Raw genomic sequence first — 15,012 nt, 5'->3', positions numbered from 1 at the left:
GTGAAACACCGTCTCTACTAAAAATACAAAAAACTAGCCGGGCGAGGTGGCGGGCGCCTGTAGTGCCAGCTACGTGGGAGGCTGAGGCAGGAGGATGGCGTGAACCTGGGAGGCAGAGCTTGCAGTGAGCTGAGATCCGGCCACTGCACTCTAGCCTGGGTGACAAAGCGAGACTCCGTCTCAAAAAAAAAAAGAGATGGGGTCTTGCTCTGTTGCCCAGGCTGGAGTGCAGTGGCACAGTCAAAGCTCACTATAACCTTGAACTCTTGGGCTCAAGTGATTCTCCTGCCTCAACTTCCTGAGTAGCTGGGACTACAGGTGTGCACCACCATGCCCAGCTAATTTTTTTTTTTTTTTTGAGATGGAGTCTCTCGCTCTGTTGCCCAGGCTGAAGTGCAGTGGTGCAATCTCTGCTCACTGCAAACTCTGCCTACCAGGTTCAAGCGATTCTCCTGCCTCAGCCTCCCGAGTAGCTGGGACTACAGGTGTACACCACCATGCCTGGCTAATTTTTGTATTTTTAGTAGAGGCAGGGTTTCACCATGTTGGCCAGGCTGGTCTTGAACTCCAATGATCCACCTGTGTCTGCCTCCCAAAGTGCTAAGATTACAGGCGTGAGCCACCGCCCCGGCTTAGTTTTTTAAACTACATTTGTGAATTGGAATTTAGGAGACACTTCTAATGGTGTTTTTGGTTCCTTTATTAGCACCAGGTGCTCAGCAGTTCTGCTTCTTGCTTTCCACTCGAGCTGGGGGCCTTGGAATCAATCTGGCCACTGCTGACACAGTTATTATCTATGACTCTGACTGGAACCCCCATAATGACATTCAGGTGAGCAGAGGCAGCAGGCAGCCTTAATAACATGTTAGAGGCATAGTGGCCTCTATGAGCACTCTACCATCTGGAATTAGGTTTTTAGGTGAGAAACAACAGATTCTTTTTGTGTTGTTTACCTCATTGTAAGCTAGAGAATTTGGTTAGCTGTGGTCCTATTTTGGGTAACATGTTAGAGGGTGGTGTCTGGTGGCAGGGGTGCAAAAGGAAGTTTCCTATGAAGGCAGGCTGTCTTGTGGTGAATTTAGAATACTATGTGGAAGTCAGGATAAGAGTGGCACCAGGAAAATACAATTTCTGGCTTTATTTCCTGCTCGACTCCAGGCCTTTAGCAGAGCTCATCGGATTGGGCAAAATAAAAAGGTAATGATCTACCGGTTTGTGACCCGTGCGTCAGTTGAGGAGCGCATCACGCAGGTGGCAAAGAAGAAAATGATGCTGACGCATCTAGTGGTACGGCCTGGGCTGGGCTCCAAGACTGGATCTATGTCCAAACAGGAGCTTGATGATATCCTCAAATTTGGCACTGAGGAACTTTTCAAGGATGAAGCCACTGATGGAGGTGAGCTAGTCAGGAACTTACATTTTGGTGTGGGGCTTGGCCTCTCTAAAGGTTAGGGAGAATCTTTGATACCGAGGGTCTTGTGGGACTTGTTTTTCCACTGCAGCTGCTGAAGCTGACTTTGGGGATGTGGGCCCTTGATTTTTTATAGGAGGAGACAACAAAGAGGGAGAAGATAGCAGTGTTATCCACTACGATGATAAGGCCATTGAACGGCTGCTGGACCGTAACCAGGATGAGACTGAAGACACAGAATTGCAGGGCATGAATGAATATTTGAGCTCATTCAAAGTGGCCCAGTATGTGGTACGGGAAGAAGAAATGGGGGTGAGTATGAATCCAAGGCAATCCTGTGCTTGGTGATTGGTCTGAAAATTGGAATTGAGACCAAGGTGGTATTTGAGACAAGAGGAAAACATCTATAGGCAAATTCTTACATTGATGAATTGATACACCTCTTCCTTTGAAAACAAGGCTGATAACATGACTAATCAGATTTTCATCTTTGCCTTGGTTGTCAGAAAACTTACAACCAAATATGCTCACAACAGTTATTTTGGCTCTTTACCAGAATGTCATTTTCTCTTACGTGTTTTATTAAACCTTACACATAAAATTTTGAATGTTACCTCATCTCTCTAGAGAAAAGGCAGAAGCTCCTAGATAATCTGTCTCTGTGTTTTCTGGTTTTTATTTAAGAGACAGGGTCTCTACCAGGTGTAGTGGCTCAAGTCTGTAATCCCAGCACTTTGGGAGGCTGAGACAGGCAGATAGATCACTTGAGACCAGCCTGGCCAACACGGTGAAACCCAGTTTCTCCTAAAAATAAAAAAATTAGCCAGGCATGATGGAGCACACCTGTAGTCCCAGCTACTCAGGAGGCTGAGGCAGGAGAATTGCTTGAACCCAGGAGGCAGAGGTTGCAGTGAGCTGAGATCACGCCATTGCATTCCAGCCTGGTGTCAGAGCCAGACTCTGTCTGAAGAGGAAAAAAACAACAAAAAAAGAGACAGGGTCTGGCTCTGTCATCCAGGCTAGAGTGCAATGGCACAGTCATAGCTCAGTGCAACCTTAAACTCCTGGGCTGAAGAGTGACCCTAGTAGATGTGTGCTACCAGACCTGGTTAATTTTTAAATGTTTTTAGAGATGTCTTGCTGTGTTGCCCAGGATGGTCTTGAACTCCTGGCCTTAAGCAGTCCTCCTGCCTTGGCCTCCCAAAGCACTCCAGGTGTTACCCACTGCACCAGGTCTCCTTGTGTTTATTTTTATGTATTTATTTATTTACTTATTTATTTTGAGATGGAGTCCCACTCTCTCCCCCAGGTTGGAGTGCAGTGGTGCGATCTCAGCCCACTGCAAGCTCCGCCTCCCGGGTTCAAGCAATTCTCCTGCCTCAGCCTCCCGAGTAGCTGGGACTACAGGCGCCTGCCACCACACCTGTCTAATTTCTTTTGTGTTTTTATTAGAGATGAGGTTTCACCGTGTTAGCCAGGATGGTCTTGATTTCCTTACCTTGTGATCCACCAGCCTTGGATTACAGGGGTTACAGGCGTAAGCCACTGCCCCGGCCTTACGTATGTTTTTTTTTTGAGACAGAGTCTTGCTCTGTTGCCCAGGCTGGAGTGCAGTGGTGGGATCACGGCCCACTGCAACCTCCACTTCTGGGTTCAAGCAGTTCTCCTGCCTCAGCCTCCCAAGTAACTGAGATTACAGGTAACGCACCATCATGCTCGGCTAATTTTTTTTATAGTTTTAGTAGAAACGGGGTTTTACCATGTTTGCTGGGGTATTCTAGAACTCCTGACCTCAAGTGATCTGCCTGCCTCGGCCTCCCAAAGTGGTGGGATTATAGGCATGAGCCACCGCACCCAGCCTCCTTGTGTGTGTGTTTTTTTCTTTTTTTTTTTTTGAGACAGAGTCTTGCTCTCTCGCCCAGGCTGGAGAGCAGTGGCGTGATCTTGGCTCACTGCAACCTCTGCCTCCCAGGTTCAATTCTCCTTCCTCAGCCTCCCGAATAGCTGGGACTACAGGCATGTGCCACCACGCCCAGCTAATTTTTTGTATTTTTAGTAGAGATGGGGTTTCACTGTGTTAGTCAGGATGGTCTCGATCTCCTGACCTCATGACCCATCTGCCTCGGCCTCCCAAAGTGCTGGGATTACAGGCATGAGCCACTGTGCCCGGCCCCTCCTTGTGTTTTTTTAAAGATTAGAATCGGGCCAGGCGCGGTGGCTCACGCCTGTAATCCCAGCACTTTGGGAGGCCGAGGTGGGTGGATCACGAAGTCAGGAGATCAAGACTATCCTGGCCAACATGGTGAAACCCTGTCTGTACTAAAAATACAAAAATTAGCTGGGTGTGGTGGTGGGCACCTGTAGTCCCAGTTACTTGGGAGGCTGAGGCAGAGAATCAGTTGAAACCTGGGAGGTGGAGGTTGCAGTGAAGCCGAGATTGCGCCACTGCACTCCAGCCCGGTGACAGAGTGAGAGTCTGTCTCAAAAAAAAAAAAAAAAATTAGAATTGGTCTATACCTTTTTATTCTCCTCTCTTCTCTTTCTTGGTCTTTTATAGTAAAAAAAGAAAATAGGATGTGAGGAATGTGTGGCTTGTTTTAATGTTTTTCTTTCCCAAATGATGTAGAGGAGTATGAAATGGAAAAATAAAATTTGTGTTTTCTTCTGGTCTTCTGTAAACCACTCAGCTCAGGGTTCTTTGAATTGGCGTTGGTTCTGGTGGTCTTTGTCATCTTTTCTCATTCTCCCACCTCAGAACCATCCACCTTGCTGTGTTTCCCTGATACTTACCTGTGATTTTGTTCTGGAAGGTAATACGTCCAACCTCAGTTTATATGTAAGTGTGGCTGAATGGTCTGACATAGGTCTGCATACTATAGTGTTCAATCAGAAACGACCCTACTAATAGAATGCTCACATTCCTTTCAGTGGCAGTGAATGTAATAGAAGTGATTGACAGGAGAGCACATGATAAGTGGATCATCCTTGTTGGTGACTACACAAATATACACATTGTTCTTTGATTAGTGACTGCAGCTGCTGTTGACTTCTTTTACAAATTTTTTAAGTTTTATTTTTAATAGATAGTAATTTACATAGCTCAAAATACACGAAAGGGCAAGATGCGGTGGCTCATGCCTAGAATCCCAGTACTTTGGGAGGCTGAGGTGGGAGGGCCGCTTGAGCCCAGGAGTTGGAGACCAACTTGGGCAACATGGTGAAATTCCGTCTCTAAGTAATAAAAACATTAGCTGAGTGTGGTTGCTCATGCTGCGGTTCTAGCTGTGTGGGAGGATCGCTTAAACCTGGTGGTCGAGGCTGCAGTGAGCCATAATGATGCCGCTGTACTCTAGCCTAGACAACACAGCTAGACCCTCTCCCAAAAAAAAAAAATACATATATATATTTATATGTACACACACATGTATCTCTTTTCTCTTCTGTCCTCTAACAATTTAGTTCCCTTCTTGGGGACAGCTAATGTTTTCAGTTCCTTTTATATCTTTACAAAAATATTTTATGTGTTTACAAATTATATATTCATACGTGTATATATACACCCACATACATGTACCCAAAAACTTTTTTTTCCTTTTAAACACAAAAGTAACGCCAATGCAATGTAAATGCCACATTGGTTAGGGAATAATAACAAGAAAAAAGTCTGTACATGTTGAGTACAGACATAATTTTGTTTTTTCTCTGAATATTTTCCATCTATGGTTGTTTGAATCCACAGGTGCAGAATCCATGGATACAGAGGGCTGATTGTAATTTATTTAACTAGTTCCATAATGATGGACATTTAGGTTGTTTCTAATGTTATGCTATTAGCAGCTGTTTAATTCCAGTATAAAGGATGTGGAATCAGTGAGTGATCCTGAAGTGTCTGAAAAAAATTCACTTTTAGAGGAGTATCAACATTTTTGGGATATAAGAGGCTGTATATAATTCTTTTCGTTTTGCAGACAGTTGGTAAGCTTTTATGAAGTTTATGAGGAACAGAAAGGCTTATAGACCTCTTTTCTTCTCTCTTATGAAAATCTTTTACAGTATTTCAGAAGCTTCTCCATTCTGCCTTGCTAAGGCTCTGACCTCTTTTCTTTTTGCTGTCTTCCGATTGTATATGCACCAGTGCAAGGGGTTAGAAGAAAGCATTCTGTCTCTTCATCTTTACCTGTGGTAATGGCTCTATCCCATGTTTTTCTTGAGTTATGCTGACTGCTAATCTATACATAATTATGAGGAGCTATGTACTCTCAATTAAATTTCTTCTAAGTTTGTAGGTCCAAACAGGCACACCAACTATTTAAGAGTCCAGTCATGAAAAGGAGCTAGCAGAGTGGGAACTATGAGGACCAGGGGTAGCTGGTGGTGCTGACTTCAGCACTCCTGAGTCCTGGCCCTCCCTCTGTCCCAGGAGGAAGAGGAGGTAGAACGGGAAATCATTAAACAGGAAGAAAGTGTGGATCCTGACTACTGGGAGAAATTGCTGCGGCACCATTATGAGCAGCAGCAAGAAGATCTAGCCCGAAATCTGGGCAAAGGAAAAAGAATCCGTAAACAGGTCAACTACAATGATGGCTCCCAGGAGGACCGAGGTGTGTGTGGCCGGCCCCGCCCCCCACCCATGGGCCGTTCCACTAGAGCAGTGGGCCCCGCTCATCTGCCCTCTCTCCCTCCAGATTGGCAGGACGACCAGTCCGACAACCAGTCCGATTACTCAGTGGCTTCAGAGGAAGGTGATGAAGACTTTGATGAACGTTCAGAAGGTGAGGGCTGTTTTTTGTTGCTTTTCTAAATATTGCTTTGTTTCATATCCTACCTGTGTCGCTCATTCATCTTTTTCTTCCTGCAGCTCCCCGTAGGCCCAGTCGTAAGGGCCTGCGGAATGATAAAGATAAGCCATTGCCTCCTCTGTTGGCCCGTGTTGGTGGGAATATTGAAGTAAGTGCCATGCGATTCTAAGGGTGGGTGAGTACCAGATATTGGATCTTTGGTGGAGTGCGACCTGCTCCCTCTCACCTGGGTTTCTTCTTCCCCTAGGTACTTGGTTTTAATGCTCGTCAGCGAAAAGCCTTTCTTAACGCAATTATGCGATATGGTATGCCACCTCAGGATGCTTTTACTACCCAGTGGCTTGTAAGAGATCTGCGAGGCAAATCAGAGAAAGAGTTCAAGTGAGTTGAGGGCTGGTGTGGACTGATCTAGAGCAAGGGCTTCTTCTGCTATCTAGCTGGTCATTCCATGGTTCTAGGCCCAGCCGTGCAGGGAAGTGGGCTGTTTCCTCTGTTGAAGTTGGCAGGTGAAGCTGTTAGTAATGTGTTCCTAGCTTCCCTGGAAGAGAACCTGGGTCTTCTTGTGGGGTCTGGAGATCAGCCTTCCAGTGTAGTGGTGGGCTTTACCTCAACGTGGAGCCATAGTTATTGCCTGTGATAATGCCTCACGAAGGCATGGAAAAAGAATCTTAAGAGTCAGCATGATCCCTGTTTAACTCATTTCTCTACTTCTTTACGCAGGGCATATGTCTCTCTCTTTATGCGGCATTTATGTGAGCCGGGGGCAGATGGGGCTGAGACCTTTGCTGATGGTGTCCCCCGAGAAGGCCTGTCTCGCCAGCATGTCCTTACTAGAATTGGTGTTATGTCTTTGATTCGCAAGAAGGTGAGCCCTGAGCCACTTGCCATTGTTAAAAGTTTCTAGGGGGCCAGGCGCAGTGGCTCACACCTGTAATCCCAGCACTTTGGGAGGCCGAGGCGGGCGGATCACTTGAGGTCAGGAGTTTGAGACCAGCCTGGCCAACATGGCGAAACCCTGTCTCTACTAAAAATACAAAAATTAGCCAGGTGTGGTGGTGGGCACCTGTAATCCCAGCTACTCAGGAGGCTGAGGCAGGAGAATTGCTTGAACCCAGGAGGCGGAGACTGGAGGGCCAATAGGAAAGGAGCCTGCAGCTGGAATTGGGTCTTCAATTTCTTGTCCCATTGCTACAGGTTCAGGAGTTTGAACATGTTAATGGGCGCTGGAGCATGCCTGAACTGGCTGAGGTAGAGGAAAACAAGAAAATGTCCCAGCCAGGGTCACCCTCCCCAAAGACTCCTACACCGTCCACTCCAGGGGATACGCAGCCCAACACTCCTGCACCTGCCCCACCTGCTGGTAAGTCTGCCTGTCCTATCATTTTCTGTCCCTCTCTTTTTGTCCTGGCCTATTTTTCTGCTCCCCTGTGCTCAGTTCTAACAGGGTAGTCTGGCAGGACACACAGCAATTTCCCTCTCAGTTTAGGAGGGCCGTCCTAAGAATAGGGCTGGCTCTTAAAGGCACGAGAGGACAATTTAAGATGAGACAAACTGGGAAGAAATGACCTTCTCTCTGATGTAGGACCTTCTTCCTAATTGATTGTCTCTTATTGTTCTGCAGAAGATGGGATCAAAATAGAGGAAAATAGCCTCAAAGAAGAAGAAAGCATAGAAGGAGAAAAGGAGGTTAAATCTGTAGCCCCTGAGACTGCCATTGAGGTAAGAGATGGGGGTGACTGAATGCCACACTAAAGACAAATGTATAAGTCCAGTCTTCCTTGTAGTTGCTGGCCTGTCTGCTTCATCTGTTTTGTTTTTGTTTTTTTTTCCTTTGAAGTGTACACAGCCCCCTGCCCCTGCCCCTGCCTCAGAGGATGAAAAGGTCGTTGCTGAACCCCCTGAGGGAGAGGAGAAAGTGGAAAAGGCAGAGGTGAAGGAGAGAACAGAGGAACCCATGGAGACAGAGCCCAAAGGTAAAGGTATCCACGTTTTTTTTTTTTTTTTTTGAGACAGTCTTGCACTCTTGCCAGGCTGGCGTGCTGTGGCGCCATCTTGGCTCACTGCAACCTCCACCTCCCAGGTTCAAGCGATTCTCCTGCCTCAGCTTCCCGAGTAGCTGGGATTACAGGCATATGCCATCATGCCCAGCTAATTTTTGTGTTTTTAGTAGAGACAGGGTTTCACCATGTTGGCCAGGCTGGTCTCGATCTCCTGGCCTTGTGATCCGCCCGCCTTGGCCTCCCAAATTGTTAGGATTACAGGCATGAGCCACTGTGCCTGGCCTTTTTTTTTCTTTTTTTCTTTTTTTTTTTTAAAAAAGGAGTTTCACTCTTATTGCCCAGGCTGGAGTGTAATGGTGTGATCTCGGCTCACTGCAACCTCCGCCTCCTGAGTTCAAGCGATTCTCCTGCCTCAACCTCCTGAGTAGCTGGGATTACAGGCATGTGCCACCATGCCTAGCTAATTTTGTATTTTTTAATAGAGGGGGTTTCTCCATATTGGTCAGGCTGGTCTCGAACTCCTGACCTCAGGTGATCCACCTGCCTTGCCCTCTCAAAGTGCTGGGATTATAGGCATGAGCTACTGTGCCTGGCTGGTATCCATATTTTTAAGCACTACAGATCCCTGTGTGAACCATGGTCACTCATGAATTTTCACTGGGGCTGTAGAGATATCAGGAGGAAGCGATACACTGAAGAATCCTGCACCCTTGATTTTAGGTGGCAGGTTTTCCTATCTCTTATGATTTTATTTATTTTTATTTTTATTTTTGAGATGGAGTCTCACTCTGTCACCCAGGCGGGAGTGCAGTGGCACAATCTCTGCTCACTGCAACTTGCGCCTCCCAGGTTCAAGCGATTCTCCTGCCTCAGCCTCCGAGTAACTGGGATTACAGGCATGCCACAACCATGCCCAGCTAATTATTTATTTATTTATTTATTGAGATGGTGTCTCACTCTGTCGCCCAGGCAGGAGTGCAGTGGCACGATATTGGCTCACTGCAACCTCCACCTCCTGGGTTCAAGCGATTCTCCTGCCTCAGTCTCCTGAGTAGTTACCATGCCCGGCTTTTTTTTTTTTTTTTTGAGGTGGAGTCTTGCTCTGTCGCCCAGGCCGATGTGCAGTGCAGTGGTATGATCTCGGCTCACTGCAACCTCCACCTCCTGGGTTCAAACAATTCTCCTGCCTCAGCCTCCTGAGTAGCTGGGATTACAGCACGCACCACCATGCCCGGCTAATTTTTGTATTTTAGTAGAGACGAGGTTTTACCATGTCGGCCAGGCTGGTCACAAACTCCTGACCTCGAGATCCACCCACCTCGGCCTCCCAAAGTGTTAGGATTACAGGCGTGAGCCACCACGCCTGGCTAATTTTTGTATTTTTAGTAGAGACGGGGTTTCACCATGTTGGCCAGGCTGGTTTCTAACTCTTGACCTCAGGTGATCCACCCACATTGGCCTCCCAAAGTGCTGGGATTATAGGCATGAGCCACCACACCTGGCTAATTTTTGTATTTTTAATAGAGATTGGGTTTTCCCATGTTGGCCATGCTGGTCTTGAACTCCTGACCTCAAGTGATCTGCCCGCTACTGTCTCCCAAAATGCTGGGATTACAGGCATGAGCCACTGTGCCCAGCTGACATTACTGTAATCACAGACATTTAGATGTAGGTCTATCCAGTTGGATAATAGTGTGTAACAGAGGAGAATGTTCTTCCTTTAGGTATATTTTCAATAACATTTCTTCCACTAGGTGCTGCTGACGTAGAGAAGGTGGAGGAAAAGTCAGCAATAGACCTGACCCCTATTGTGGTAGAAGACAAAGGTGGGTGTTTGGAGAAGTTGATTGTGGTTTAGAAGAACTCTAAAACCGGAAGCAAGGACTGTATCTGCCCTGCCTCCCTGTCCATACTCATCTAGCCATTTTATCCCAAAAGACTGCACCTGTCCCCACATTTAGTTGTCAGTGGGCCAGTGGCACCATTTTCTGGGTCTGAGAGACACCCAGGTGGAGAAGGGGTGGAGGTGGATGGATTCTTGTAGCATACAGTGTTCTGGGTAAGGGCGATGGTACTGGGCTTTGGCTGGAACTGACATTTTTCTTCCTTATATTCTGTAGAAGAGAAGAAAGAAGAAGAAGAGAAAAAAGAGGTGATGCTTCAGAATGGAGAGACCCCCAAGGACCTGAATGATGAGAAACAGAAGAAAAATATTAAACAGCGTTTCATGTTCAACATTGCAGATGGTGGTTTTACTGGTATGGAAATGAGGGGCCCACCAGGGTTAGAAGGATCGGATGTGAAATTGGGGTTCTTGTCAGAAACCGTGGTACAGGGACTTTACCTCTATTTGATGAGGGAATGCCAAACTGATAGTGTACTCCCCTGGGTTCTGTGGAGAAAGCCAGAAGCAAATTGTATAAAGATGGATCCAGGGATGGGGGATGGTGGGGGACAAGCATAAGTAGCATTTTCAATTCTCACAGATGTTTGCTTCCCGCCCCCCCCCCCCCCCCACCTTCCCTAAATTCCTCCTCAGAGTTGCACTCCCTTTGGCAGAATGAAGAGCGGGCAGCCACAGTTACCAAGAAGACTTATGAGATCTGGCATCGACGGCATGACTACTGGCTGCTAGCTGGCATCATAAAGTATCCTTTGCCTGAATCTGGACTGAGGCTTTTGGTGAAAGGTTCTGAAGGTCTCTTAGTTTGAGGTTTTTACTTTTCTTGTTTTGTTTTTCCTGAGCACTTTTTCAATAGCCATGGCTATGCCCGGTGGCAAGACATCCAGAATGACCCACGCTATGCCATCCTCAATGAGCCTTTCAAGGGTGAAATGAACCGTGGCAATTTCTTAGAGATCAAGAATAAATTTCTAGCTCGAAGGTTTAAGGTGAGCGTTTGGGGAGGAATATATTGATTGCTTAAGTGACAAACTTGAAAGTGCATAATGTCCCGCAGCAGAGGGAGTCTGTCCATCCAGCGCACCGTTCTCACTTTCTTCATTCTATGGAAGGCTTTGGTTCCAAGTAACTTACACATTAGGGTTGAAGACACACAGACTTGAAAGTTAACTAACTGTACATGAGCTGTAGGTGACTATGGTCCAATGAGCGACACTAGTGCAGAGGGGTTGGTTTGGGGAACACTGTAGATTGGAATATTCAGGAAAGATACAGAGGTGGGATTGAATTGCATCTCTGAAGTGGTAGAGCTGTATCAGTCAGTGGGCTGCTGGTTTTTTTTTTTTTTTGAGACAGTCTCTGTCATCCAGGGTGGAATGCAGTGATGCAGTCTCTTCTCACTGCCACCTCTGTGTCCTGGGTTCAAGTGATTCTCCTGCCTTAGCCTCCTGAGTAGCTGGGATTACAGGCACCCGCCACCACACCCAGCTGTTTTTAGTATTTTTAGTAGAGATGGGGTTTCACCATGTTGCTAGGCTGGTCTCAAACTGCTGACCTCAAGTGATCCACCTGCCTGGGCCACCCAGATTGCTGGGATTACAGGCGTGAGCCACTGTGCCTGGCCTCTTTTTCTGGGCTAAAGAGTAGCTGTGTGGGCCAGGCGCAGTGGTTCATGCCTGTAATCCCAGCACTTTGGGAGGATGATGCATGAGAATCGCTTGAAGCCGGGAGGTGGAGATTTCATTGAGCTAAGATTGTGCCATGGCACTCCAGCCTGTGCAACAGAGTGAGACTCTGTCTCAAAAAAAGGAAAAAAAGAAAGAAAAAGACATGTCTGTTGTCTTATACGCTGAGTATAATCGGGGAAGAAATGCACACTAATAAGCCTTCAAGTATTATGTACTAAGCAATGATGTGCCCAGGGATAAAGAGACAAAGTATGGTATCTGTTTTCAAGGAGCTTTCAATTTCAAGTGGGAGCCCATGTGTAATCAAATGAATGCCATTCTGCATATCAGGAGAGAGATTGCTGATTGGCATAAGAAAGTTCTCCAGAATTGCTTGAACCCGGGAGGCGGAGGTTGCAGTGAGCCGAGATCCCACCACTGCACTCCAGTCTGGTGACAGAGCGAGACTCATCTCAAAAAAGAAGAGAAAAGAAAAAGGTCTCGGAGAGGCAGACACAGTGGCTAATCCCAGCATTTTAAAAGAACTGATTGCTTGAGTCCAGGAGTTCGAGACCAGCTTGGGCAACATGGCAAAATGCCACGTCTACAGAAAATACAAAAATTCGCCAATTCTGGTGGTGTGCACTTGTAGTTCCAGCTACTCGGGAGGCTGCAATGAGCCTAGATTGTGCCACTGTACTCCAGCCTAGGCATTAGAGTAAGACGCTATTTTTTTTTTTTTTTTTTTTTTGAGACAGAGTCTTGATGTGTTGCCAGGCTGGAGTGCAGTGGTGTGATCTCTGCTCACTGCAACCTCTGCTTCCTGGGTTCAAGTAATTCTCCTGCCTCAGCCTCTAATTTTTGTATTTTTAGTAGAGACGGGGTTTTAGCATGTTGGCCAGGATGGTCTTGATCTCTTGACCTCGTGATCTGCCCGCCTTGGCCTCCCAAAGTGCTGAGATTACAGGCCTGAGCCACTGCGTCATCCGAGACCCTGTCTTTAAAAAAAAAAAAAAGTTCTCCAGAGGAATTGGAGTAGGGAGGGAACTCACAAATGGCTTTATGGAGAAGATGGCGTTGGAATAAAGTTTTGAGGAATGCGATGGAGATTTTTTGGTAGGAACAGAAGAGTATCTGAACAAAGGGATTAGGCTGGGCAAAGACATGAGGCAGCAAAGTTTAGTATGTCTGGAAACAGCAAATAGCCCAGTTGAGCTGTAGGGAAACATTTGTGTTGGGTGATGGTTGAGAGGTAGGTTGGAAAGACAAAGGTAGAAGAGCTAGAGGTCAGTAGGTGGGTTCTTGGCACCAGATAAGAGAGTTTGGACTTTACCCTGTTGTTAATGGGCAGCCACTGAAAGTTTGTGAGCAGAGTTTTGATAGGACCAAGGGAAATGGAAACAGCCTTCATAAGATTATAAAACTATCATATAATCATGAGGTGTTAAGGGTCTGGGCTGTGATGCTGGTTGTGGAAAATGAAAAGGGTAAAGATAAAGGAAACAAAACACCAAAGAATTTACTGGACTTAGTGACTTATTGTAGGGGTCAGTAAACCTTTTTTCCCTTCCGCAAACCAAAAATGGTTAATAAACCCCCCCCCCTTTTTTTTTTGGAGACAGTCTCGCTTTGTTGCCCAGGCTGGAGTGCAGTGGTGACATCTCCCAGCTCACTTGCAACCTCCGCCTCCTGGGTTCAACCAATTCTCCTACCTCAGCCTCCTGAGTAGGTGGGATTACAGGCATGTACCACCATGCCTGGCTAATTTTTGTGTTTTTAGTAGAGATGGGGTTTTGCCATATTGGCCAGGCTGGTCTCAAATTCTGGACCTCAGGTGACCTGCCTGCCTTGTCCTCCCAAAGTGCTGGGATTACAGGCGTGAGCCACTGCACCCAACCAAACCTTTTCTATTAAAGGGCCAGATAGGCTTCAGGCTTTGTGGGACATGTGGTCTCTGTTGTACATACTTAACTCCGTCTTCGTTGTTGAAAGCAGCCACAGGGGATACATAAACGAATAAGTTAGGATGTGTTTCAGCATTTCATCTATGGATATTACAATTTGAATTTTGTATAATTCTCATTAAGTGGCATGAAATAGTCTTGTTTTGACTTTTTGCCAACCATTTTAAAATGTAAAACCCATTCTTAGCTCTTCAGCCATATAAAAACAGGTGGTGGGGCAGAGCGGGCCCACAGACTGTAGCTCGCCAACTCCTGACTTACTGGATTTGAGGTACGGAGTGAAAGAGACTGAAAATAACATTTTGAGCCTGAGTCACTGAGAAAGTTGAATTGTCATTTAAGAAGAGAGCGAGCAGTTTGTAGAAAAGAATGATACCGAATTTTAGACAAGTCTTTTGGTATTTCTCACAAATCAGCACCCCTCCCACTACCTACCCGCATCACCATACACTAGCGGGATCAGAACCAGTGCTCAAGGTACATGTTTGAGAAGCATCAAATCATCTGCATAGAAGTGCTGGCTGACTCTAGGAGAGGAGAAGGGTATGAGAAATCTCATATGTTGAGTCATAGGTTTTATGAATATATTTTTTAAGTAATTAAAATCTTTTCATAAATTAACCAACATTCTGCCTCTTGGGATATATTTCAAAGAACCTTTAATACAGCTCCATCAGGTGACATATGCATGAGTGTTTCTGCAGTATGATTTTTGGTGATGGGGGCCTAGAGGCGACCTAAATGTTCAGCATTAGGAGAATGCATAGGTAAAACATGTATTCATATCATGGGGCATTAAACAACAGAAGCAACAAAATTCATGTGCATACAACATAAGTGTACCTTTTAAAAAGTATGTAGTGGGAGAAGAAAAAGCATTTTATAGGTACAGAAAACATCATTCTGTAACTTAGAAACATACATATGAAACAACACAGTCTTTAAAAACCTACACAAAAAGCCACAGTATTACTATATTAGAAAGGTTGCTTTTCAGAGGAATGGAAGTGAGATGGCGATAAGAGGAAATAAAAAACAAAAATATTTTAAAATAGCAAAATAACCCTCTTTTTTTGAGACAGAGTTTCCCTCTGTCATTCAGGCTGGAGTGCAGTGGCACAATCCCAGCTCACTGCAACCTTTGCCTCCCGGGTTCAAGCATTCTTCTGCCTCAACCTCTTGAGCAGCAGCAGTTACAGGTGTGCACTACCATACCTTGCTAATTTTTATGTGTTTAGTAGAGATGGGGTTTTGTCATGTTGGCCAGG

The 15,012-nt window shown here is 45.9% G+C and overlaps 1 protein-coding gene and 1 non-coding gene across 10 annotated transcripts in view; both read left to right on the top strand.

Moving 5' to 3' along the window:
- CHD4 (chromodomain helicase DNA binding protein 4) overlaps positions 1 to 15,012 on the top strand; it is a 36,698-nt gene that overhangs the window by 18,527 nt on the left and 3,159 nt on the right. For 6 of the 9 annotated variants that reach the window (XM_073020423.1, XM_037988377.2, XM_037988376.2 and 3 more), the window contains exons 23-37: positions 707 to 831; positions 1,159 to 1,396; positions 1,548 to 1,723; positions 5,832 to 6,012; positions 6,097 to 6,183; positions 6,270 to 6,358; positions 6,458 to 6,591; positions 6,931 to 7,075; positions 7,405 to 7,570; positions 7,832 to 7,929; positions 8,048 to 8,183; positions 9,965 to 10,036; positions 10,331 to 10,468; positions 10,750 to 10,858; positions 10,970 to 11,102. In XM_073020423.1, the coding sequence (XP_072876524.1) occupies positions 707 to 831; positions 1,159 to 1,396; positions 1,548 to 1,723; positions 5,832 to 6,012; positions 6,097 to 6,183; positions 6,270 to 6,358; positions 6,458 to 6,591; positions 6,931 to 7,075; positions 7,405 to 7,570; positions 7,832 to 7,929; positions 8,048 to 8,183; positions 9,965 to 10,036; positions 10,331 to 10,468; positions 10,750 to 10,858; positions 10,970 to 11,102 (2,027 nt within the window). Of the gene's footprint in view, positions 1 to 706; positions 832 to 1,158; positions 1,397 to 1,547; positions 1,724 to 5,831; positions 6,184 to 6,269; positions 6,359 to 6,457; positions 6,592 to 6,930; positions 7,076 to 7,404; positions 7,571 to 7,831; positions 7,930 to 8,047; positions 8,184 to 9,964; positions 10,037 to 10,330; positions 10,469 to 10,749; positions 10,859 to 10,969; positions 11,103 to 15,012 lie in introns of all 9 variants that reach the window. The other 3 variants (XM_073020422.1, XM_037988375.2, XM_037988372.2) reach the window with 2 other exon arrangements.
- LOC119620779 (small Cajal body-specific RNA 11) lies at positions 7,610 to 7,746 on the top strand. Its single transcript, XR_005237328.1, has one exon.

This window comes from Chlorocebus sabaeus, chromosome 11 (genome assembly GCF_047675955.1).
Source record: "Chlorocebus sabaeus isolate Y175 chromosome 11, mChlSab1.0.hap1, whole genome shotgun sequence".
In the NCBI taxonomy this organism is placed as follows: Eukaryota; Metazoa; Chordata; class Mammalia; order Primates; family Cercopithecidae; genus Chlorocebus; species Chlorocebus sabaeus.
This window is presented reverse-complemented; position numbering and strand designations above follow the sequence as displayed.